At 45.0% G+C, this 23,763-nt stretch overlaps 1 protein-coding gene and 1 non-coding gene across 2 annotated transcripts; both read left to right on the top strand.

Annotated features, from left to right (window-relative positions):
• The first annotated feature begins 523 nt into the window (after nt 1-523).
• Nucleotides 524-1,447, top strand: LOC130480902 (acanthoscurrin-2-like). The gene is made up of 2 exons (XM_056853524.1): nt 524-620; nt 849-1,447. Exons 1-2 carry the CDS (start codon nt 524-526, stop codon nt 1,445-1,447), a joined length of 696 nt encoding a protein of 231 aa, XP_056709502.1.
• A 5,253-nt stretch (nt 1,448-6,700) lies between these two features.
• Nucleotides 6,701-6,769, top strand: TRNAN-GUU (transfer RNA asparagine (anticodon GUU)). Its single transcript has one exon. It is a non-coding gene; the product is annotated as a tRNA-Asn (tRNA).
• The last annotated feature ends 16,994 nt before the right edge of the window (nt 6,770-23,763 follow it).

Raw genomic sequence — 23,763 nt, forward strand, 5'->3', positions numbered from 1 at the left:
TTCCTAACCCACAAAGATGTCGTCCAGCAGTGGGATGAACCAATGCTATGCCTGCTGTCCGGAATCCACGGTGACAATACAGCCGCCACCATTCGTCTTGACCATCCCAGGACCTGCACTCTATTGTCCTAACCAGCCATTCCACATTGAACAATGCAACCCATGTGCAGGAGTCGGTGGCGGATTTGGCAGCTTGGGAAGTGGTGGAGGACGTTACAGTGGCGGCCATGCTCTGGGTGGTAGTGGGGGTTTGAGCATTGGTGGTGGTTTGGGGAGTGGTGGAGGCATGGGTGGTGGCTATGGTATGGGGGGCCTGGGTGGTAGTGGTGGAAGTCTGGGTGGCCTTGGCAGTGGTAGTTTGGGTGGCAGGGGTGGTGGATTAGGAGGTGGTTTGAGTGGTGGTGGTCTGAGTGGAAGTGGTTTGGGCACAGGTGGTTTCGGCAGAGGTGGATCAGCAGGAGGTCTTGGAGGTAGTTCTGGTAGACGTGGATCAGCTGGGTCAGCTGGCAGCTTAGGGGGTGGTATGGGCAGTGGCCTTGGCAGCAGAGGTGCATCAGCAGGAGGTCTGGGTGGTAGTTCTGGTAGACGTGGATCAGCCGGATCAGGTGGCAGCTTAAGCCGTGGTGGTGGTGGTAGTGGTGGTCGAATCAGCAGTGGTGCATCAGCAGGAGGTCTGGGTGGTAGTAGTGGTAGACGGGGATCAGCTGGATCAGGTGGTAGCTTAAGTCGTGGTGGTGGTGGTGGTAGTCGAATCAGCAGTGGTGCATCAGCAGGAGGTCTAGGTGGTAGTAGTGGTAGACGTGGATCAGCTGGATCAGGCGGCAGCTTAAGTCGTGGTAGTGGTGGAGGTCGAATCAGCGGTGGTGCATCAGCAGGAGGTCTAGGTGGTAGTTCAGGTAGACGTGTATCAGCTGGATCAGGCGGCAGCTTAAGTCCTGGCATGGGTGGTGGTCGAATCAGCAGTGGTACATCAGCAGGGTGTATGGGCGGCAGTTTTGGTGGTGGTAGCACAGGAGGCAATTTAGGTGGGGGTATGGTTGGTGGTGGATCAGGAGGCAGTCTGGGAGGTGGTGGACTTGGAGGAGGGTGGAGCCACGGCGGCAGAAGATACAGCGGCTCTGCATCCGGTGGCCGAAATTACACCAGCAGTACATTCGGCGGCAGAGGATTTGGCGGCGGCTTATCTGGTGGCAGAAGATACAGTGGCAGCGGATTTGGAGGAGGATATGGTGGAGCAGGACAAGGTGGCATCATTTATGGTGGCAGCGGATACGGCGGCAGTGGTTACGGGAGCTGCGGGTATGGCAGCTGCGGGTACGGCAACGGTGGATTTGGTGGCAGCAGATATGGTGGAGTCACGTACGGTGGCTCCTCTGGTGGAGGCTACACAGGTTTTGGCACCACAATGGCACTGCTGCCCCATGGCACCTCACACTACTATTACTGAACCCAGACGAAAGAACCCCAGCAGCTGCTGGAGAAAGAAAACCGCAACAATTTCAAAGCTTGATCTTGTGGCTATGTACTTCAGAAATGCATTTGAACCTGCTGAGTCTGACCTGGTTGCTCAGTATGCCTGCCCTTGAATTGTGAGCAGACGTTTTCTGTCCCATGCTAGGACATGAGAAGAAACAAGCTCACATTCATTTCCTCCAGTGTCACTTTCCCACCTATACTTCTAGTAACTTCACAAGTATGACTGCCAGGGGAAGACGCGGATCCATGCCCCTTGTCTCTAACCTCATGAGATGAACACACATGAAGCTGCCTTATACTGAAACAGACCCTCGGTCCATCAAAGACAGTATTGTCTCTTCAGATCGGCAGCAGCTCTCCAGGGTCTCAGGCAGAGGTCTTTCACATCACCTACTTGCCTAGTCCCTTTAACTGGGGATGCCAGGGATTGAACCTGGGACCTTCTGCATGCCAAGCAGATGCTCTACCACTGAGACACAGCCCCTCCCTGATAAACAAAAGATAAACAAAAGATCCAAACTTGTGCATTTAAATGCAGGCTGTATAGGGACTTTGTGTCATGAATGAACTAAATCCTGAAAGAATCAAACAAACGGAAGTATTTAGAGAGCTCTGCTATTTTCTGGACATTGAAATGATGACGACTTCAATGTAAGCTGATGTAGATCTCTCCGTTTGTCATTGTGCATCCTTCTGAATTGTTCCAGTTCATGTTTGTTTCCCTTGTCCTTCTAATTAAAATTACCTTTGCATCACAAATATTTCTCTATGGGTCCCCCCCCCCTGCATTTGTGTCCCAGATATTAGGGCCTTCAATATAGCTTTGCCCTATTTTATCCTAAGAACAACCTTTGAGTTAGGTTAGGGGAGAGAGAGAGAATGAGAGAATGAGAGAGAGAGAGAGAGAGAGAGAGAGAGAGAGAGACCTACCCACGAATCTCCAGCAAGTTTCATATAAACATAGAAACAGAGGGCTGGAAGGGATCTCAAGGGTCATCTAGTCCAAACCCCTGCACAACACAGGAAATGTACAACTACCTTCCAGCCCACACTCTCCCAGTGACCCCTGCTCTATGCCCAGAGAAAGGCAAAAACCCTTCAGGATCCCTAGCCAATCTGGCCTGGAGGAAAATTCTTTCAAGACCCCAGTGGCAATGGGCATTAATCTTGGCATGTAAGAAATATTCATGGTGGAACAGATATTTAAACTCTTGCCAGAGCTGCTATGTTGCTAGTACTATCTATTGACACATGAGGGCACCCTCATAAGGTATATTAGATGTTCCATAATTCACAAGGCAATTGTAGCAACACCCGGAAATACAGACATGAGACACAAAAAGTACATGTTAAACTGGATTGATGCATTGCTATTGTTCATCACCTATATTTTGTGCAGGTTGAAGCTAACATGTGTGTGTGTAAAGCCCCATCAAGTCTCATAAGAACATAAGAAAGGCCCTGCTGGATCAGACCAAGGTCCATCAACTCCAGCAATCTGTTCATAAAGTGGCTAACCAGGTGTCTCTACTTTACAGTTGCTCACATTGAACCTCATTGGCCATTTTAATGCCCATTCTTCCAGTTTGTAGAGATCCTTTTGGAGCTCTTCACAGTCCGATTTTGTTTTAACCATCCTAAATAATGTGGTGTCATCTACAAACTTGGCCACCTCTCTGTTCACCCCCAACTTCAGGTTATTGATGAACAGATTGAAAAGCTCTGGTCCCAACACAGATCCCTGATGGACCCCACTGCTCACATCCCTCCATTGTGAGAACTGGCCACTGATTCCTACTCTCCGTATCTGATTTTTCAGCCAGTTCTCAATCCATAAAGGACTTTTCCTCTTATCCTATGACTATGAAGTTCGCTTAGCAGTCTTTGGTGGGGGACTTTGTCAAAAGCCTTTTGGAAATCCAAATACACAATGCCCAGAGGTTCATTCCCATCCACATGCTTACTGACACTTTCAAAAAAACTCTAACACGTCAGTGAGACAGGACCTACCTTTGCAGAAGCCATATTGGATTTTGCTCAGCAGGGCTTGCCCTAAGTCTCAGCTGACTTAACGGCAACCCCAGCAAGGGGCTTTCAAGGCTAGTGAGAAGCAGGGGTGCTTTGTTACTAGGTGGGCAGCCTGACTTCCTGCCCTGGTCATGGCAACCACACCAGAGACTCACTATACTGCCTAAGCAGCAATGCCCGTCATTTTGGCAAGCGTTCCTTTGCTTCTTGCAAGCCAGACTGTCCAGGACAAGAGACCGGGTCGCCCCTAAACAAGCCAGAGGGAAGCCATGATCCTGATTGTCTCCTGATCCAAAGAGAAGCCATGGAGCCAAGGTGAGAGCACCATGTAGCCTTCTCCTGCATTTCCCCACCTCCCAACGGTTCAATCAGCAAAACATCCGTTGCAATCTACATTAGCAGCTGGAGACGATTCCCACAGCTGCCACATCCTGGAAAGCCGAGATTCACACCTTCATGAGACATCGCCATAAATCTCCAAGAGATAAGAATCAGATTCCAGCCAGTCCCGCGGATGTACAAATCACTGGTGTCAGGATAGCATATAATATTGTCACATCACAAGAAGTCTTTGATCCCCATTGTTTTGAGAAGGAGCCATCTGGGGTAATCTCTTCCCCTACCCCCCCCCCGGAAGCCCCTCACCACCCCGCCCACAGAGTAAGGTATAATTGAATCCCCCAAAAGTCCTTAGCTCTCTCTCTTCCTCTCTCTCTGATACTGACTGTCACTTGGCCAGAGTGAGCAGCCATGCTGGAACATACAGGGGACTCCCCCTGCCCCCTTTTTATTCCTCTCTGCCATGCAACTCAGACATCTTCTGGATTTGGTAATGTATTACCCCACCAATGACCTTAGAACCGTCTCTGTATATACCACCTTTTTCTTTCTTAGGAATTTCTGAATGCGTGTATGCATCATTGAACGTTTGCTTATATAAACTCCCTTAATCCGAAAGCCATTTGCCTCTGTCTTTATTCAGGGGTTCCTGAAAACAACTCTGGTATACATTGGGTGTGATTCCGCTATATAAATAAATATTCTGTGATTTCCAACTGCTGCTATAATTCCCCAAGTTAAGAGCAGTCTGGGTAACAGGTTGGCCATTGCCTTCCTCTGCAGAGTCTTCTTTGGTGATCCCCCATCCAAGTATTAACCATGCATAGCTTCTGAGATCTGATAAGATCAGGTTATGTCATGCCACCTTCTCTCCCTGCAGCTAATAGGCCACCTAACAGTGGAACTACATTTCTGGGCAACTTCTGGATAGCATTATTGCCAGATCCATTGATACTAGCCCACACCTCATAACTGTGCTGAAAAGTACCAGACCTCATTCCTCTCTTCCAATGTGGTGCTTAGAATCATAGAATCAAAGAGTTGGAAGGGACCACCAGGGTCATCTAGTTCAGTCCACTGCACAATGCAGAAAATTCTCAACTGCCTCTCCCCGCCCCCACCCATGACCCCTACCCCATGCCCAGAAGATGGCCAGGATGCCCTCCCTCTCATTATCTGCCTAAAGTCATAGAATCAGCATGGCTTAAAGATGACCATATAGCCTCTGCTTCAAAACCTCCAGGGAAGGAGAGCTCACCACCTCCTGAGGAAGCCTGTTCTACTGAGCAACCGCTCTAACAATTAGAAAATTCTTCCTAATGTCTAGACCGAAGCTCTTTTGATTTAATTTCAACCCGTTGGTTCTGGCCTCACCGGCTTAAAAAACTGCAGGCTTGGTTGATGCAGAGCAGCACCAAGGACATCTTCTTTCCAAACCACCCAGCTGGATAAGCCAAGAATGGGCTGGCTTGGCTTCCTCAGGATATCAGCAATTTGGTCTGTCTATGTTGTAGCCACCAAGACTATTCCAGCCAAGCCAGCTAACCCTAAAGCTTAGCAAGTCGCATGGTAGAGAAGAGCGGCATCAAGTCACAGTGGACTTTTGGTAGACACGTAGGGGCTTCAAGGCCAGAGATGAACAAATGTGGTTTGCTGTTGCCTGACTCTGCATAGCAACCCTGGACTTCCATAGTTGTTACTCATGAAAGTACTAACCAGGGTCAACTCAACTTAGTTTCCATAAGAACATAAGAAAGAAGAAGAAGAAAAGCCATGCTGGATCAGACAAAGGCCCATCAAGTCCAGCAGTCTGTTCACACAGTGGCCAACCAGGGGCCTCTAGGAAGCCCACAAACAAGGTGACTGCAGCAGCACCATCCTGCCTGTGTTCCACAGCACCTAATATAATAGGCCTGCTCCTCTGATCCTGCAGAGAATGGGTATGCATCATGACTAGTATCCATTTTTACCAGTAGCCGTGAATACCCCTCAACTCCATGAACATGTCCACTCCCCTCTTAAAGTTTTCCAAGTTGGTAGCCATCACCACATCCTAGGGAAGGGAGTTTCACAATTGAACTATGTGTTGTGTGAAGAAATACTTCCTTTTATCTGTTTGCAATCTCTCACCCTCCAGCTTCAGCAGATGACCCTGTGTTCTAGTATTATGAGAGAGGGAGAAAAGCTTCTCCCTGCAACTGTCTCCACACCCTGCATAATTGTATAGACCTCTATCAAGTCTCCCCTTAACCATCTTCTTTCCAAGCTAAACAGCCCTAAGCATCTTTACCGTTCCCCATAGAACAGTTGCTCTAGTCCGCTGAACATTTTGGTTGCTCTTTTCTGCACCTTCTCAAGCTCTGCAATATGTTTTTGTTTTGTTTTTTTAGGTGTGGGAACCTGAACACAGTATTCCAAGTGTGATCTCACCATAGGTTTGTACAAAGGCAGTATGATAGCAGCGGTTTTATTCTCTATTCCTCATTTAATTCCAAGGTCTGATGAGATTGGACTAGCTTCCCTGAGGTTTAGTAAGTCACATAAACTTGCCCTAATAAAATTAACCCACATCCCATGAACAACACAGAGCATGGGGGGATTTCCCTGTAGATGCCAATCAGGAGACAAAGACCTCAGGGTGACTAGTAATCCCATATTGTTCAAAAACAGAGCAGGATAGCAGTGTCTATCAAATGCCTCTGCTTACAAAGCCGCTTAAATGCCTCTACCAATGAGCTGTACCCCCGGCCCAGTTCGGGAATCTGATCCCATGGTTCATTGGAAGCATTGGTTCCCTGACTCCAATGATTAGCTATCATAGGATACCATTAAAATTCCACACTGGGAAAGGGGAAGGGCTATGGCTCAGAGGTAGAGCATCTGCTTGTTGTGCAGAAGGTCCCAGGTTCAATCCCTGGTATCTCCAGTTAAATGGACTAGGCAAGTAGGTGATGTGAAAGACCTCTGCCTGGGACCCTGGAGAGCCACTGCTGGTGTGAGTAGACAATACTGACTTTGATGGATCAAGAGTCTGATTCAGTATAAGGCAGCTTCATGTGTTCATGTGTTCACACTGAAGCTCAGCCGGGTCAGCCCTGGTAAGTAAGGATGTGGACAGAATTGAGCAGGTTCAGAGGAGAGCGAAGAGGATAATCAGGGCCTGGAGACCAAGCCCTATGAGGAAAGGCTGAGGAAGTTGGGAATGTTCAGTCTGGAGAAGAGGAGATTGAGGGGGGACCTGATTGCTCTCTTTAAGTATTTGAAGGGCTGTCGCTTTGAGGAGGGCAGGGAGCTGTTCCTGTTGGTAGCAGAGGATAGGACTCGCAATAATGGGTTTCAATTGCAGGAGGAAAGGTACTGGTTGGATATTAGGGAAAATATTTACAGTAAGAGTTGTTCGACAGTGGAATCGGCTACCTAGGGAGGTGGTGAGCTCCCCTTCACTGGCAGTCTTAAAGCAAAGGCTGGACAAGCACTTGTCAGGGATGCTCTAGGCTGATCCTGCATCAAGCAGGGGGTTGGACTAGATGGCATGTATGGCCCCTTCCAACTCTGTGATTCTATTATTGTAATTGGATGGGAGACCACCAAGGAGTGCCAGGGTTGCTGTGCAGAGGCCGGGAACAGCAAACCTCCTCTGAACGTCTTTTGCCTTCAAAACCATACGGAGGTTTCTATAAGTCGGTTGTGACTTGGTGGCACTTTACACACAACAGAAATTAATTATGTATATCTTGGTATACCATGGAGCTGAGGGCTAAGAAGAAAATTTAAATTTAAAGAAAATTAAACAAAATAGTATAGGGCAACTTTGTATGCTCAGGTACCTTGGCTATCACCACAAGGTGGCACTGCCTTGAAGAAAGTTCTTTAGAGTCTTCCATGAAAATGCTAGTGCATCCCCTCACTAGTACAACTGGTGTCAATGTAAAGCAAGCTACCTAGGCTTAACTCACATATGAGGGAGAAGGCTGGCCTTACCATCAGTAAGCTGAGGACCTCATGGAGGAGAGAGCTATTGGAGGAGAGGGCTATTCATGGCTATTAGTAAAAATGGATGCTAATGATGCATACCTATTCTCTCCAGGATCAGAGGAGCATGCCTGTTATATTAGGTGCTGTGGAACACAGGCAGGACAATGCTGCTGCAGTTGTCTTGTTTGTGGGCTTCCTAGAGGCACCTGGTTGGCCACTGTGAGAACAGACTGCTGGATTTGATGGACCTTGGTCTGATCCAGCTTGCTTATGTTCTTGTGACCTTCATCTGAGAAGACAATATTCAGGATGCCATAAAAGTCCAGTATATTATCAATAATTTAGATTTGGTTTTGGTATAACAATAAGAGGAAGGCCAGCACCAATATTTTAATTACTTATTGATGGCCCAGGCTAGCCCCTCTTGTCAGATTTGAGAAGTTAAGCAGGGTCAGCCCTGGTTAGTCATTGGATGGAAGACCACCAAGGAAGTCTAGGGTCGCTAAGCAGAGGCAGGCAATGACAAACCACCTCTGCTCACCTTTTGCCTTGAAATTCCTATGGGGTCACCATATGTCTGTTGTGAGTTGATGGAAGTTTCCACCATAAAGGCAAGATGCACCACAGAAAATGGCTGGTCTCTATTTGCTACATGCATCACCTCTGAAGGGGGCGCATGGAGATCAGGGCTTGAGAGGCAGATCTTAACTCATGGGCTGGAGAGTAGGGGAGGATATGGTCCCTCAGGTAACCTCTAAGCTAGTGACATATCCCCTGGACATGAATCCCAAAATTTAATAATGTATTAGCACCTTAAAGACTAACAAAATTTCTGGCAGGGTATGAGCTTTCATGAGTCACAGCTCACTTCTTTAAATACCCCATGTGACTCACAGAAGCTTATACCCTGCCAGAAATTTTGTTAGTCTTTAAGGTGCTACTGGACACTTGCTCTTTTCTACTGCTACAGAAAGACTAACATGGCTACCCATTGTGATCTAAATGTGCATTGTTTGAAAAAAAAAATTCCTTTTCATAGGAAAAACTAACAAATACAAGCCCAAGTGTTACACTAACATGGAAGCTATACAATTGCCTGCAGTCTTCACAAGGCACGGAACGAGTATTTTCAGAAGAAGTGTCAGACACGGTCTCCTTGAGCATCATGGAAGCAAAAACAACTAACAGTAAACGCAGTCACACCCTTCTAAGACAGTTGAAGTAAATTAGAAGGGAGTCATTCCGCTTAGATCACTGTTACTATCTACTGGACAACTGTGAATCCACATCGCTAGACTATGTTCATAAAGAAAACAGGATAGCAGATGACATCAATGGAGGAATTATTCGTCTTTGTAGAATAATAGGGCTGAAAATTAGCACATCAGAAAGGTAGACAAACTTTGCATTCCCGAAGGGGGGGCGAGTCAGATAAGGAGCCGACGTGACCCCACAACGGCGTAAGTGCCTGTTATCCCGGGATAACTGCTCTCACTGCGGAGAGCATCCCCGCTGGCCCCTTTCATGCCAAGAACGCCTCCCAGGATTCTGGGGGTCCAGAGACACTTTTTTTAGGTGGTGCAGGCCCGCTTTCCCCTATGGGGGATATAAAGCCTTTTTTCCTGTTTTTATTATGGAAACCCCCCCCCCCCCGTGACGGCCCGGGAAGCCTCTGAGGAGGCATCTCAGCTGCTCCATCCCAGCTGCCATGGTTGCCCCCACCCCAGGAATGGGCTCACAGAGGGCAATCCTAAGAAAACTCACATCCTTCTAAACCCATTCACTTCAACTTGGATCCCGTAGTAATCCTTTGTCCTCATCAACAGCGCAACCCTATGCATAGTTACTGCAGTCTAAGCCCGCTGAAAAGAATGGTCTTAGACTGGAGTAACTCGTTTTAGGATTGCACTGTAAATGCTTCAGTCAGTGCTTTGATGTCTCTGTATATATTTTAGTTCTCTTGACTTGAGGCCTGGAACTATTTAAAAATCTTGATAATCATAAGCTGTCATCATCATCTTTATTATACAGTCAAATGAGCTTTCAATAACACAGTCATTAAAACAAATTGTAGCCCTTGTTTGGTTAATAGATTTCTTTCAGCTTCCAAGATCAAGTCTCAGTGGCTAAATTAAAAACAAATAACCACACTTTAAGTGATGTGTATGTTTCACTCAACAAGAAAAAAGTAACTTACTGCTCTGCAGAAGGGCCTGATATCTTGGTCAATAGAGGAACAAATACTTTGGCCAAAAACACATGGTCCCTTAACCCACTTTATTCCCCGTTTCAGCCAGGATCAAATTTACCCGGGCTGGGGGGTGGGTGGGCAGTACGCATTACCTTGAAAAGCAGGGACAAAACAGTGCCAATCAATCCATGTAAACAGAAAGTGCGGGAGACCTGAAGTTCTTGTTTAGTTTGGCACCCCTCCCACGCCCCCAGTGATTGGTCATTTCAAATTGACCAATGAGGGCCTTCCTTGCCCCAGGAAACAACCAATCACCAGGGGTGGGGGTGTTGCAAGCTAAACAGGAACTGTGCACATCTCCCGCACTTTCTGTTCACATAGATGGATTTGCACACAGTTTCGTTCCTGTTTTTCAAGGTAATGCATACAGTTTCCCCCCAGCCCGGGCCAATTTGATCCTGGCTGAAACAGGGGGGAAAGTGGGTTAAGGGACCATGCATTTTTGGCCTTTACCTCTGATACCTTTCTTTTATTTATTTATTTTTGCCATCAAATCACATCTGACTTATGGCGGCCCCTGGTGGGGTTTTCAAGGCAAGAGATGTTCAGAGGCGGTTGCCATTGCCTGCCTCTGAGTCATGACCCTAGTATTCCTTGGAGGTCTCCCATCCAAATACTTACCAGGGTTGACCCTGCTTAGCTTCTGAGATCTGATGACATCAGGCTAGCATGGAGCTATCCAGATCAGGGCAGGGCACTGCGTACATAAACACAATAGTGGCCTTTGAATCTAAGTTTACAGAAAAAGCTCAACCTTCACAACTCCCATTTTCAAGATTGTGAAACCTCCATTCATAGGTGTTTGTGTGTGTGTGTGTGTGTGTGTGTGTGTGTGTGCTTTTTGTGGTGGGGAGGCTAAGAATCCTGGTCCTACCGGTTCCTCCAATGAGACAGCCCTGGATCCCCAAGAGACAGGTTGAATTTCAGCAAGACCAAAAACCACAAAGTCCCAGTGCTGTAGGTGGTATGAATGTTCCCTTAATCATTCACCACTTACAAGACCCAGGCTTCTGATTTAAACTGGAAATCAGAAGTTTATTACTTTGCTCTAGTTCCAACATGAACATCTTGGTTTCCCAGCCAAAAAATCACTCAGTGTTGCAATTTAAAAAACAAAACAAAAAACTTTAAAAGCAGTTTAACTGCAATTAAGAAAATAATCTAAAATAGAATCAAAGATACACAAATAAATTCAACAGAGACGAATGTAAAGATCTGCATCTAGGTAGGAAAAAATCAAGTGCATAATTACAGGATAGGATGGGGGAGACTTGTCTTGGCAGTAGTATGTGCCAAAATGGTCTAGGGGTCTTAGTAGACCATACACTGAACATGAGTCATCAATGTGATGTGGTAGCTAAAAAGACAAATGCGATTTTGGGCTGTATCAACAGAAGTATAGTGTCCAGGTCATGCAAAGGGAAGCTGCTGCACCATAATGGGGGAAGCCATATCAGGCCTGGTCACATTGGGGGAAGCCACGTGGCTTTGGCTGTGCCCAGTTATGCTGGCAATGGGGGAAGCCAAGCCAGAGATGAGGGAAGCTGTGCTCTGACCAAACCAGCACTGGGAGAAGACTCTTGGGGAGGAGGGTGGATGCTGGCATCCAATGTGCATTGTGGACCCAAGTGCAAACAATAGCTTCTCTGTTTGTCACTCTTTAATCCCCAACCCATTTTTGAAGGTTTCAGATTTTTCTGCAAACCTGGGGACTCTCCCATGTTTAGAGAACAATCTCCCTTCTTGCCACTTGGCCCCAATCTGTGGATATAAGTATCCACAGATTGGGCTGCGTTGGCCATTATCGTATAAGATAAGAACATGAGAAGAGCCACGCTGGATCAGACAAAAGGCCCAACAAGTCTAGCATTCTATTTTACACAGTGGCTTGCCAGCTGCCTCTAGGAAGCCCAAAGCAGGTTGACTGCAAAAGCATTATCCCTCCCATGTTCCACAGCAACTGATACCTGAAGAGGAATATCCCCTCTGGTACTGGAGGAAGTAGATATCCATCATGGCTAGTAGTCATTGTGAGCCAGCGTGGTGTAGTGGTTAAGAGCAGAGGACTCTAATCGGGAGAACTGGATTGTTTTCTCCGCTCCTACATATGAAGCCTGCTGTGTGACCTTGGGCCAGTCACAGTTCTCTCAGAACTGACTCACCCCCACCTACCTCACAAGGTGTCTGTTGTGGGGAGGGAAAGGGAAGGTGATTGTCAGCTGGTTTGAGAAAATTGGGGTACAAAAACCAACTCTGCTTCTTCTTCATTGTTGGCCTCCATGAATTTGTCCAATCCCCTTCAAAGCCTTCCAAATTGGCGGCCATCCTCACATCCTGTGGCAGCGAGTTCCACAGGTGAACTATGAACTGTGTGAAGAAGTGCTTCATTTTGACTGTCCTGAAGGAAATGGGGAAGCTCCTATTAGCAGCAGACAGAGAAGGAGAAGGGCATAATGAGACAGTCCTATTCAAGATTCCTTGATCTTGCAACTTCCCAAAATCACCATTTGGTGGTGCCTTTAGTGGTTTGAAGATGGCACAGTGCATGTCTACTTGGAATAATTTGAGCAGGTGTTAAATCCCTGAAAAAGCTATGATTCAGCTAATGGCTCTCCCTCGCCCTGGCCCTAGGAAAAGGCACACCCCAGACGGAGAATTAAGGGAGTGTCTGGAACACATCCTTTCAACATACCTCGAAAGAGCTTTGAAACAAGATCCGCTTCATCTGTCATATTTTGATGGCCATAATTTTATATTTTTATGATAGGTGGAAAAACAATTTTGATGTTCCTCCTGAGGCAACAATTATCTCTAACCATTCACAGTTATGGGGATACAGTTATGGTTATCCCATTTTGCAGCCCAAAACGGGTGTCTAAGGTAGGAATTAAGCAGAGGAAGTTAAGGTAGGGATTTAAGGTAGGAATTTAAACAGAGGCTAGATGGCCATCTGTCAGCAATGCTGATTCTATGACCTCAGGCAGATCATGAGAGGGAGGGCATCTTGGCTATCTTCTGGGCATGGAGTAGGGGTCACTGGGGGTGTGGGGGGAGGTAGTTGTGAATTTCCTGCATTGTGCAGGGGGTTGGACTCTATGACCCTGGTGGTACCTTCCAACTCTATGATTCTATGAATTATCAGCAAATGAAATACAACACAGAACTGGAAAATTCACAGAATATGCAGTATTAGCAAAACTGACAAACTATGTGAACAAAAGGCCAAGCAATGCCTTTTATGATAAATGAAAAACATATACTGCTCTTAAAAAGAGCTTTTGGGGGGTGGGAGAGAGTGGGAACAGTAAAAAGCATATTCTGATGTGAAAGTCATGAATCATTGATAATACTTATTGTGTTTACTGTTCTGTAATCTCAAATAAAACAGAGTTAACTCAAGCTGAATCACTGCAAAGTAATAATATAATTTTTAACTTGACTCATAGTAGAAATATAATTGTTTACTCAAACTATTTGAGAAACCATCTACATACAGAGATGAAGAGAGAGAGAGAAAGAGAGAGAGAGAGAGGTGACATGTATCATGTAGTTCCTTATCTTACCATATATTCCATACTCTTGTACCTATGACTGAATTTTTAATTTTTTTTCAAGTAATTATATAGAATCATAGAATCATAGAGTTGGAAGGGACCACCAGGGTCATCTAGTCCAACCCCCTGTACAATGCAGGAAATTAACAACTACCTCCCCTTACATCCCCAGTGACCCCAACCCTCCCCCCACCATGCAGGATCCCACAATCAAAGCACTCCCGACAGATGGCCATCTAGCCTCTGCTTAAAGACCTCCAAAGACAGGGACTCCATCACCCCCTGAGGCAGCACATTCCACCGTCGAACAGTCCTCACCGTCAGAAAGTTCTTCCTAATGTTTAGGTGGAATCACTTTTCTATTTGTTTAAATCCATTACTCCGTGTCCTAGTCTCTGGAGCAACAGAGAACAAGCTAGTTCCCTCATCAACATGACATCCCTTCAAATAGTTAAACATGGCTATCATGTCTCCCCTCAACCTTCTCTTCTCCAAACTAAACAAACCCAACTCCCTAAGTCTCTCCTCATAAGGCACGGATTCCAGACCTTTGGCTTGTTTCTTAGAATATGTTTATTATGTTACCTCTAAAGGAGACCTTAGCACGAGTCCTTCTATATCATTTGTAGTAGTCTCAGTTATTTTTGTAATTTGTCATAAGAACATAAAAATATAAGAAAAGCCATGCTGGATCAGACCAAGGTCCATCAAGTCCAGCAGGCTCTTCACACAGTGGCCAACCAGGTGCCTCTAGGAAGCCCACAAAAAAGATTACTTAAGCAGCATTACCTTGCCTGTGTACCACAGCACCTAATATAGTAGGCATGCTCCTCTAATACTGGAGAGAAAAGGTATGCATTAGGGTCATGCAAAAAAAAAAAAAGGTAAATTTTGGGATTGGGTTTATTGGGCCCAATTTTATTTGGTAAACCCCAAATAAGCAAAATATCCATACTAGTGAAGGGGTATTTCAACTTCATTTCCGGGTTTACCAAAAAAATTCAGGTGCATTATAGTCTAGGTTTTTTTTTTTGAAGCTCCTGTGGTGGCATTTTTGAAGGTAGAGTAACCAAATTTTCAGCCTGGCTGCAAGATATTCTCCTTAAACAGTCATCGAAGTTTGCTGAACTTTGGAACAGGGGGTCCAATTTTATGGGCCCGCAAAGGGGCCGCCCCCATTCTCCAGGTATTTGCAAGCTGAGCTGTCCATTGGTTTTAAGGTTCAGAAGTTCAGTGTTGCCGAGGACTGGCAGAAAAAGCCAGTTGGCAGGCTGGTGCCTCTAAGTCTGAGGCTCCCTTTGATTCATTACAGCCAGTGTGGTGTAGTGATTAAGAGCGGTGGACTCTAACCTGGAGAACAGGGTTTGATTCCCTTCTCCTCCACATGAGCAGGAGAGTCTATTCTGGGGAACTGCTTTAGTTTCCCCACTCCACCACATGAAGCCAGCTGGGTGAACTTGGGCTAGTCATGGTTCTCTTAGAGCTCTCTCAGTCTCACATACCTCTCAAGGTGTCTGCTTTGGGGAGAGGAAGGAAAGGAGATTGTAAACTGGTTTTATTCTCCTTAAAAGGTAGAGAAAATCAGCATATAAAAATCAACTCTTCTTCTTCATTAAAAAAAGAAAAGAAATAGGCAGTATTTGCTCATAAGGACAATTATTGGGTTGGATCCCATTGTGGATGTGAGGATGATGACTGACATATTGAGGAGTTAGGTAGGGTTGCCATGAGTCAGAAGTGACTTGACGGCATTTAACACACACAGGTAGTGGGCAGCAATTACACCTTCCTTACCTAAATTTCCTTTCAAGCCCGGATCTCCTTTCAGACCTCAATTGTTGGGTTTCTTTAGGAATGTGTTGTTTATACTTTCAGAATTATCCGCCTGGTATGGGAGTAGAGGGAGGGATCATCACATAGTTATCTATGTTGAGTGCATGACAAAGCTAATCCGTTGTCCTGGGGAGGATATATGGTATATTGCTCTTGTCAAGGTTAGAAACACAACAGATGTTGTCAGGCAGTATATAGTCAGGCAGTATATAGGTTCTTGGCAGCAGAAGGGGCTCGGGTTGTGTAAATTGATATACCTGGACAGAAAATAAACCCGAAATTAGCTGTTTAAGCAGTATTCGGGTTTTGGTTTTACTGAACACCAAAACCTGGCGATCTCCCGAAAGCTGAATAAGCAATTCCCGAAAAAGCTGAATTATTCAGCTTTTTTGGGTTTGGCTATTTGCCTTTGCTCAGATGCACGGCTCTGCGCTTTCTCCCATTTTTCTATATTTTTTTGACTGGTTTTGTTAAGGCCCCATAGTTTGGGCCCTTTTGAGGTCGGGTCATGTAATTGGAGCCAACTTGGTTTGACCAACTATTCAGTGGGTTGATCTGGATCAAGCATAAGGTTTTTTTGTTTTTGTTTTTAAAGACAGGGCTCACCAAGTCCCATCCGGAGGGATATACCCTCCAACTTAAAAGAACCAGTTTCAACAGCTGCTCACACCACCAGCCTTCCGAAGGAGACTCCCTCACCCATGCAGATGAACGGTCTCCTTCAGAACAGCCCCCATGGTCAAGACTTCAGCTGGCTCCAATATCACAACGCCCCCCCCGAAAACCTGCTGTCAAAGTGAAGGTCACCCCGAGTAGAGATTTTGTTTCCCCACACCGTGGCCATCTCTTGAAGTAGCCTACATGCTCACTTTTTGGACAAAACAGAGGGGGAATTGAGCCAACCTAAAAACAAAGTTGGGTACCCAAAAGGTTTGTTGAAATAAAATTCAATTAAACAATGGACTATATTTATGACAAAGTGCTCATCCATTTATTTTTTAAAAGCCCTTATGCCAACCACATGCCAAACATGTTTCGGCCCCCAGGCCTTCTTCAGTGGTCTAATAAAACATATTATGCACACATAAACCTTCATTAACAAATAGAATGATTTTGCATCAGTTCGGGTATGTATTATAAGATGTATTCCAAGTAGGGTTGCCAACCTTCAGGTACTGGCTGGAGATCTCCTACAATTACTGTATAATTGATCTCCAGCCAATAGAGATCAGTTCACCTGGAGAAAATGGCCGCTTTGGCAATTGAAGTCTATGGCATTGAAGTCCTGCCCCTCCTCACACCCTGCCCTCCTCAGGCTCTGCCCCAAAAATCTCCCACTGGTGGTGAAGAGGGACCTGGCAACCCTAATTCCAAGTGGGCCTTGAGACCAGAAAGTTACTAAAATATGTTTGAAATTATAAGTTTTCACATTTCTTTCTGTAACGGGCTGGCATTACATTCAAAGTAATCATGCTCCATTGTTTATTTGAATTTTATTTCACTCAACCATTTGCATACATGCTCACTTTCTCAAAGAACCTCAAGACGTTGGTGAGGCAGAACTTCCCTTTGCAGAAGCCACGCTGATTTTCCCTCAGCAGTCTTTGTTCCCCTATGAGTCTAATAATTCTATCACTGATTACAATTTCTACTAATTTTCCTGGGACAGGTGTTAGGCTGGCTGGCCTGTAATTTCCTGGTTCTCCATTGCCCCACTAGAGACCTTTTTATGATTGGTGCAACATTTGCTAATCTCCAGTCTTCTGGTACAGCAGCTGAATTTAATGACAGGTTACATGTATGGATTAGTAGATCAACTATCTCAGGTTTGAGTTTCCTAAGAACTTTCAGGTGCATGCCATCAGGACCCGCAGACATTGATTTTTAGTTTCTCCAATAGGTCTAGAACTTCATCTCATGTCACCTCAATTTGACTCCGTTCTTCAGACTCCCTTCCTGAAAATGGCAGCTGTGACATGTGTAGATGCCTCACACTTTCCACAGTGATCACAGAATCATTGAGCTTCTCTGCCATCTCTCCATCTTTTATAAATCCCTTTATTTCTTGATCAACCAACTGCTCCTCTGGCTAGTTTACTGCTCTGGATATATTTAAATAAATTATTGTTTGTCTTGTTGGTTTTAGCAACCTGTTCCTCAAATTCTTTTTTTGCATGTCTCCTGATTGACTTACAATTCTTCCAGAGCCCATGGTCGCTTCTTTTCAATTCACTGGGGTCGAATTTCCACTTTTTTAAAGAAGCCTTTGGGGTTGCCAAGAAAGGGAAAGGTGAAATAGTGGGGGAGAGATACAGGGGGAAATGAGACTCCCCGCACAAGTCCTTGTGGGTCCCCTGACTATAATGTTGTATTTTGGTGTCCCAAATAATTCCTGGGGCATCCTGTACATTCAGAGCCAGATATGGGGGGAGGGGCAAGGGGGGCACCTGCTCCAGGCAGCACACAGAGAGAGTCAGAGGGGGCAGCAGATTATATGAAGAAAAAATATGTTTATAATATATGGGTTAGGGATACCGTGGACTGCCAAAAAGAATATCAGTGGGTTATACATCAAATCAAGCCTGAACTGACCCTAGAAGCTAACATGACTAAACTGAGGCTGTCATACTTTGGTAACATTAGAAGGCAAGAGTCACTGGAAAAGACCATCATGCTAGGAAAAGTTGAAGGCATCAGGAAAAGAGGAAACACAACAAGAGATGGATTTACTCTATAAAGGAAGCCATGGCCCTCAGTTTGCAAAAGCTGAGCAAGGCTGTTAAAGAGAGGATGTTTTGGAGGACATTGATTCATAGGGTCGCCATGAGTCGGAAGCAACTTGACCGGACTTAACACATACAATATATGGGGGGCATGTCAATTTTTACTTTTGCCCCCCTTCTACAAAAAAATGTAGATCTGATCCTGTGTACATCCTTCTTGCAGACTCCCTCGTGGGTTCATTTATCTCTGCTCCCATTCTTTTAACACCGAAAGCTCACTCTCAAAATATGCCGAAGGGCATGGGGACCACACCAAACAATGTTTGATCTATGATGCCCTTTTGAAATGGAGGGTATTGTTTCATCCTTCTGTTTGCAAACTGCAATTGCAATAACAAACCACTTAAAAGGTCATAACGCAGTTGCTCCTCCCTTCCCTCTCTATGTATGCCATTGTTACACTGTACTGAGAAATGCTAGTCACCAACATGGTCCCCCTATGCAGGTCAGCATACAGGTTCTGGCACCAATGTCAAATATCAAGAGAATTCCCCAGCCATGGAGATACAGTCAGACCAGAGTATCTGGTTCAGTTACCTTTCCTCATCCACAGTGACCTTACAAAACTCACCAACTCGAATTGTCAAATCTGCGCTAATCTTGAGTGTGGAAAGTGCTGTCAAGTCAAAGCTGAATTATGATGACCCCGTCGGGTTTTTGATACAAGAGACAAACAGAGGTGGTTTGCCATTGCCTGCCTCTGCGTAGTGATCCTGGACTTCCTTAGTGATCCCCCATCCAAGTACCATCCCGGGCCAACCTTGCTTAGCTTCTGATATATAACAAGATTGAGTAGTCTTCTGGCATTGGCCTTGCAAACTCTTAATAAGATCCTCACTAGTCTCCCTCCCCGCACCACCCAGATCAGGACTATTTAAATGAGCTTCATCAATACTTGCAGGGTGGAAATCAGTAAAAGAAAAAGGGTTTTTCTGTTGGCCAGTTTGAGAAGGTCATAGAATCATCGAATCATAGAGTTGGAAGAGACCACCAGGGTCATCTAGTCGAACCCCCTGCACGATGCAGGAAATTCACAACTCCCACACCCCCAGTGGCCCCTACTCCATGCCCAGAAGATGGCCAAGATGACCTCCCTCTCATGATCTGCCTAAGGTCATAGAATCAGCATTGCTGAAAGTTGGCCATCTAGCCTGTGCTTAAAAAATTCCAAGGAAGGAGATCTTATCACCTCCCAAGGAAGCATGTTCCAGTGAGGAACCGATCTAACTATTAGAAAAATTCTTCCTAATGTCTAGACAGAAACGTTTTTGATTTAACCCGTTGGTTCCGGTCCAACTTTCTGGGGGAACAGAAAACAAGGCACCATCATCTATACAGCGTTTACCATCCTCCCCCCCCCCTCCAATTCCTGCCGGGTCTCATGTGTATGTGTGTATGTGTGTGTAAAGTGCCATCAAGTCATAGCCAACTTATGGTGACCCTTTATGGGGTTCTCAAGGCAAAAGACTAACAGAGGTGGTTTGCCTTCCTCTGCTTAGCAACCCTGGTATTCCTTGGTGGTCTCCCATCCAAATACTAACTAGGGCTGACCCTGCTTAGCTTCCGAGATCTGATGAGATTGGGCTAGCCTGAGTCATCCAGGTTAGGTCTGGGTCTTGTAGCAAACAGTTTATCCCACTCTAGCTTGTGACAGGGAGGGCGGACAAGAAAGTGCTTACAGCAAAAGGCTGTGTAGGACATGTGACCCCAGGAAGCATACCAATCACTGGTGTCTCCTCTTTTTCAGAGGAGTTGCAAGGTTCCCTCTACAAGGCAAAGATTGATTATTTTATTTTATTGTATTTAAAACATTTATTAGCTGTGTTTCTATCTCATGGAACTCAATATAAATAAGCAATGATGATTAAAAACACATATAAGACCACAAAATCTCCAATTAAGACTGCCAATAAAACAAAACTAATGTAGTCAAATGGACTCCTAAATAAAACTGTCTTCAACTGCCTCCTGAAGCAGTGTTTTGTGTGTGATATTCAGGAAGTGTATGTTCTTCTTCTCTTTTTTTTTTACATCAGTGAAGTAGAAAACAATATTATGGGTGTGCACCAATTTTTTCAGTATTTTTCGGGCTTGGGTTTATTAAACCTGGAAAATTTCAATTTTTATTGACTTGGTTTATAATTTGAGCTTTTGACTTGGTTTGTATTATTATGTTTTATTGGTGTGAATGGTTTTTTTATTATATTGTCGAAGGCTTTCACGGTCAGAGTTCATTGGTTCTTGTAGGTTATCCGGGCTGTGTAACCGTGGTCTTGGTATTTTCTTTCCTGACGTTTCACCAGCAGCTGTGGCAGGCATCTTCAGAGGAGTAACACTGAAGGACAGTGTCTCTCAGTGTCAAGTGTGTAGGAAGAGTAATATATAGTCAGAAAGGGGTTGGGTTTGAGCTGAATCATTGTCCTGCAAACAGTAACAAAGGTAATGAGCTAACCATTGTCCTGTAAGTATCAAGATAATGTGCTAATGAGGGTGTGGTATGTTAATATGGAACCATTGTATCCTGAAGTGATCTGTTAATGTGTGAAATCCAAAGCTAATCTGCATGGCTATTGTTGAGTGTAGTCTTTGTTAGTCTGGAGGTTTTCAAGACAGGAAGCCAAGCCTTATTCATTCTTAAACTTTCTTCTTTTCTGTTAAAGTTGTGCTGATGTTTATGAATTTCAATGGCTTCTCTGTGCAATCTGACAAAATAGTTGGTAGAATTGTCCAGTCTTTCAGTGTCTTGGAATAAGACCCTGTGTCCTGTTTGTGTCAGTCCATGTTCAGCCACTGCTGATTTCTCAGGTTGGCCCAGTCTGTAGTATCTTTCATGTTCTTTTATCCTTGTTTGTATGCTGCGTTTTGTTGTCCCGATGTAAACTTGTCCACAGCTGCAAGGTATACGATATACTCCTGCAGAGGTGAGGGGGTCTCTTTTGTCTTTTGCTGATCGTAGCATTTGTTGTATTTTCTTGGTGGGTTTAAACACAGTTTGTAGGTTATGTTTTTTTTTCAAAAGTTTCTCCATCCTATCAGTGACTCCTTTAATAAATGCCAAGAATACCTTTCCTATGGGAGACTGTTTTTCCTGAGTTTGCTGATTTTTGTTTGGTTTAATGGCCCTTCTGATTTCATTCTTGGAGTAGCCGTTTGCTAGCAGTGCGGGATTTAGGTGATTAGTTTCTTCCTTGAGAAACTGTGGTTCACAGATCCGTCTTGCACGGTCCATTAACGTTTTGATTATTCCTCTTTTCTGTCGGGGGTGGTGGTTGGAGTTTTTGTGTAAGTAGCGATCTGTGTGAGTTGGTTTCCGGTAGACCTTGTGACCGAACTGAGAGTTTGTTTTGCGGATGACAAGGGTATCAAGAAATGGGAGTTTACCCTCAATTTCCTTTTCCATGGTAAACTGAATGTTTGGATGGATATTATTAAGATGGTTTAGAAAGTCCATTAATTTTTCTTCACCATGGCTCCAAATAGTAAATGTGTCATCTACGAACCTGAACCAGACTGTAGGTTTGTAAGGTGCCAATTTTAATGCTGTTTTTTCACAATATTCCATGTAAAAGTTTGCTATTACTGGACTGAGTGGTTTTTTATTTTTTTTATTATTTTATTGTTGCGAGCCACCCTCAACAGGCCTGGAGAGATGGCATACAACAAAGAGGAAATTATGTGAACATTTCATTCAGGGGTATAATGGAAGGTTTACTTATTTATTTTCTTTAAGATTACTCACCTGCACTCTCAGTTTTAAAAAACCCTCGTGGCAGTTTACAACAGCAAAACAATATTTTTTTAAAAACATTCTATTAGAGTAGGGTAGCTACCCACACTTCTGTCCCCCACAACCACTTGATGTGGCAGTGCAACTAAAAATGGGGAGGAAGACAGTGTCATGTGATGACACTTCCATGTGAAGACCCATAAGTAACATTGCCACATTGAGTGATGCTCTACAAGTGATCCCAATCTCTATGATATTTACCATAGAGTTTGGGGAAATTCCTAGAACATCTTTCAGTGCAGTGACATCACTGGCAGGTCTTTGCCTGGAAACAGCAATTCTGTGCTAAGCTACTCTCCCCCTCCCCATGTCCCACCTTCCAGCCTCCCAAGATTAACCTGTATGCCTGGCAGCCCAATATTATGTTCTAACAGGATTGAACTACCTATAGTGCCTTTGCTCTTTCTCACTACTCTTTTTGCAGGATAAACGACCCCACTGTAGATGAAGAGGGAGTGGGTCATGTGACAGTTGCCCAGGCAGATCATCAATCCTGGGGTTTGGGGAATGATTGGAAGAGGGTGTCAAGACATGGAGAGTTTTAGTCAGAAGATGCTCAGCCAAACAATGTTTTCTCATGGGCAGAGGACTGGGAGATTCCTTCTGGTACTTCTCATTTGCTCCAGCCCTCAGATGCAGCAGGAGAAGATGTTCCTCTTCTAAGAACATTACATCACATTCTGAGACCAAAATAGAGTGGCTGTCAACATACAGTAGGTATCTGTTGACATACCTATGATTGAGGACACCACATCCTTAAGCCTCAAAAAACTGCACCCTAATAATGTCCAGCCTTCCGATTATAATTTGGAAATGATACTGCCAAGACCCAGTGTGGTGTAGTGGTTGAGGTGTTGAACTGTGTGTGTGTTAAGTGCCGTCAGGTCGCTTCCGACTCATGGTGACCCTATGAATGAAAGTCCTCCAAAATGTCCTGTCTTTGACAGCCTTGCTCAGATCTTGCAAATTGAAGGCTGTGGCTTCCTTTATTGAGTCCGTCCATCTCTTGTTGGGTCTTCGTCTTTTCCTGCTGCCCTCCACTTTTCCTAGCATGACTGTCTTTTCCAGTGACTCTTGTCAACTCATGGCATGACCAAAATACGACAGCCTCAGTTTAGTCATTTTAGCTTCTTGGGTCAGTTCAAGCTTGATTTGATCTATAACCCACTGTTGTTGTTGGGTTTTTTTTGGGGGGGGGGCAGTCCACAGAATCTGTAACACTCTCCTCCAACACCACATTTCAAAGGAATCTATTTTCTTCCTATCAGCTTTCTTCACTGTCCAGCTTTCACACCCATATATAGTAATAGAGAATAAGATGGCATGAATTAATCTAGTCTTGGTGGCCAGTGACACATCCTTACACTGTTGTTGAACTAGGATCTGGGAAACCCAGGCTCGAATCCCCACTTTGCCAGGGATACTTGCTGGGTTACCTTGGGCCAGTCGCACACTCTCAGCCTCGACCCTGGCAAGAATTTGGATGGGAGACCGCCAAGGAATAACAAGGGCGTGACGTGGAGGCAGGCAATGGCAAACCACTTCCCAACGTCTCTTGCCTCAAAAAACCCTACGATGGTGCCATGCCTCAGCTGTGACTTGACCGCCAAAAAAAATTACACTGCCACCATATCATCTGTTGTAATGGTTTCTAGGCCCTGACCTGGATGGCCCAGGCTAGCCTGATCTCATCAGATCTCAGAAGCAAAGCAGTTAGTATTTGGATGGGAGACCACC

Source organism: Euleptes europaea, chromosome 7 (genome assembly GCF_029931775.1).
Source record: "Euleptes europaea isolate rEulEur1 chromosome 7, rEulEur1.hap1, whole genome shotgun sequence".
NCBI lineage: Eukaryota > Metazoa > Chordata > Lepidosauria > Squamata > Sphaerodactylidae > Euleptes > Euleptes europaea.

What these genes read in the sequence shown, in the direction of transcription:
- LOC130480902 (XM_056853524.1), top strand. Translation starts at nt 524, where the DNA reads ATGGGCAGTGGCCTTGGCAGCAGAGGTGCATCAGCAGGAGGTCTGGGT. An exon ending in ATCAGGTGGCAGCTTAAGCC is followed by an intron (nt 621 to 848) that starts GTGGTGGTGGTG and finishes GTAGTGGTGGAG; the next exon opens with GTCGAATCAGCGGTGGTGCA.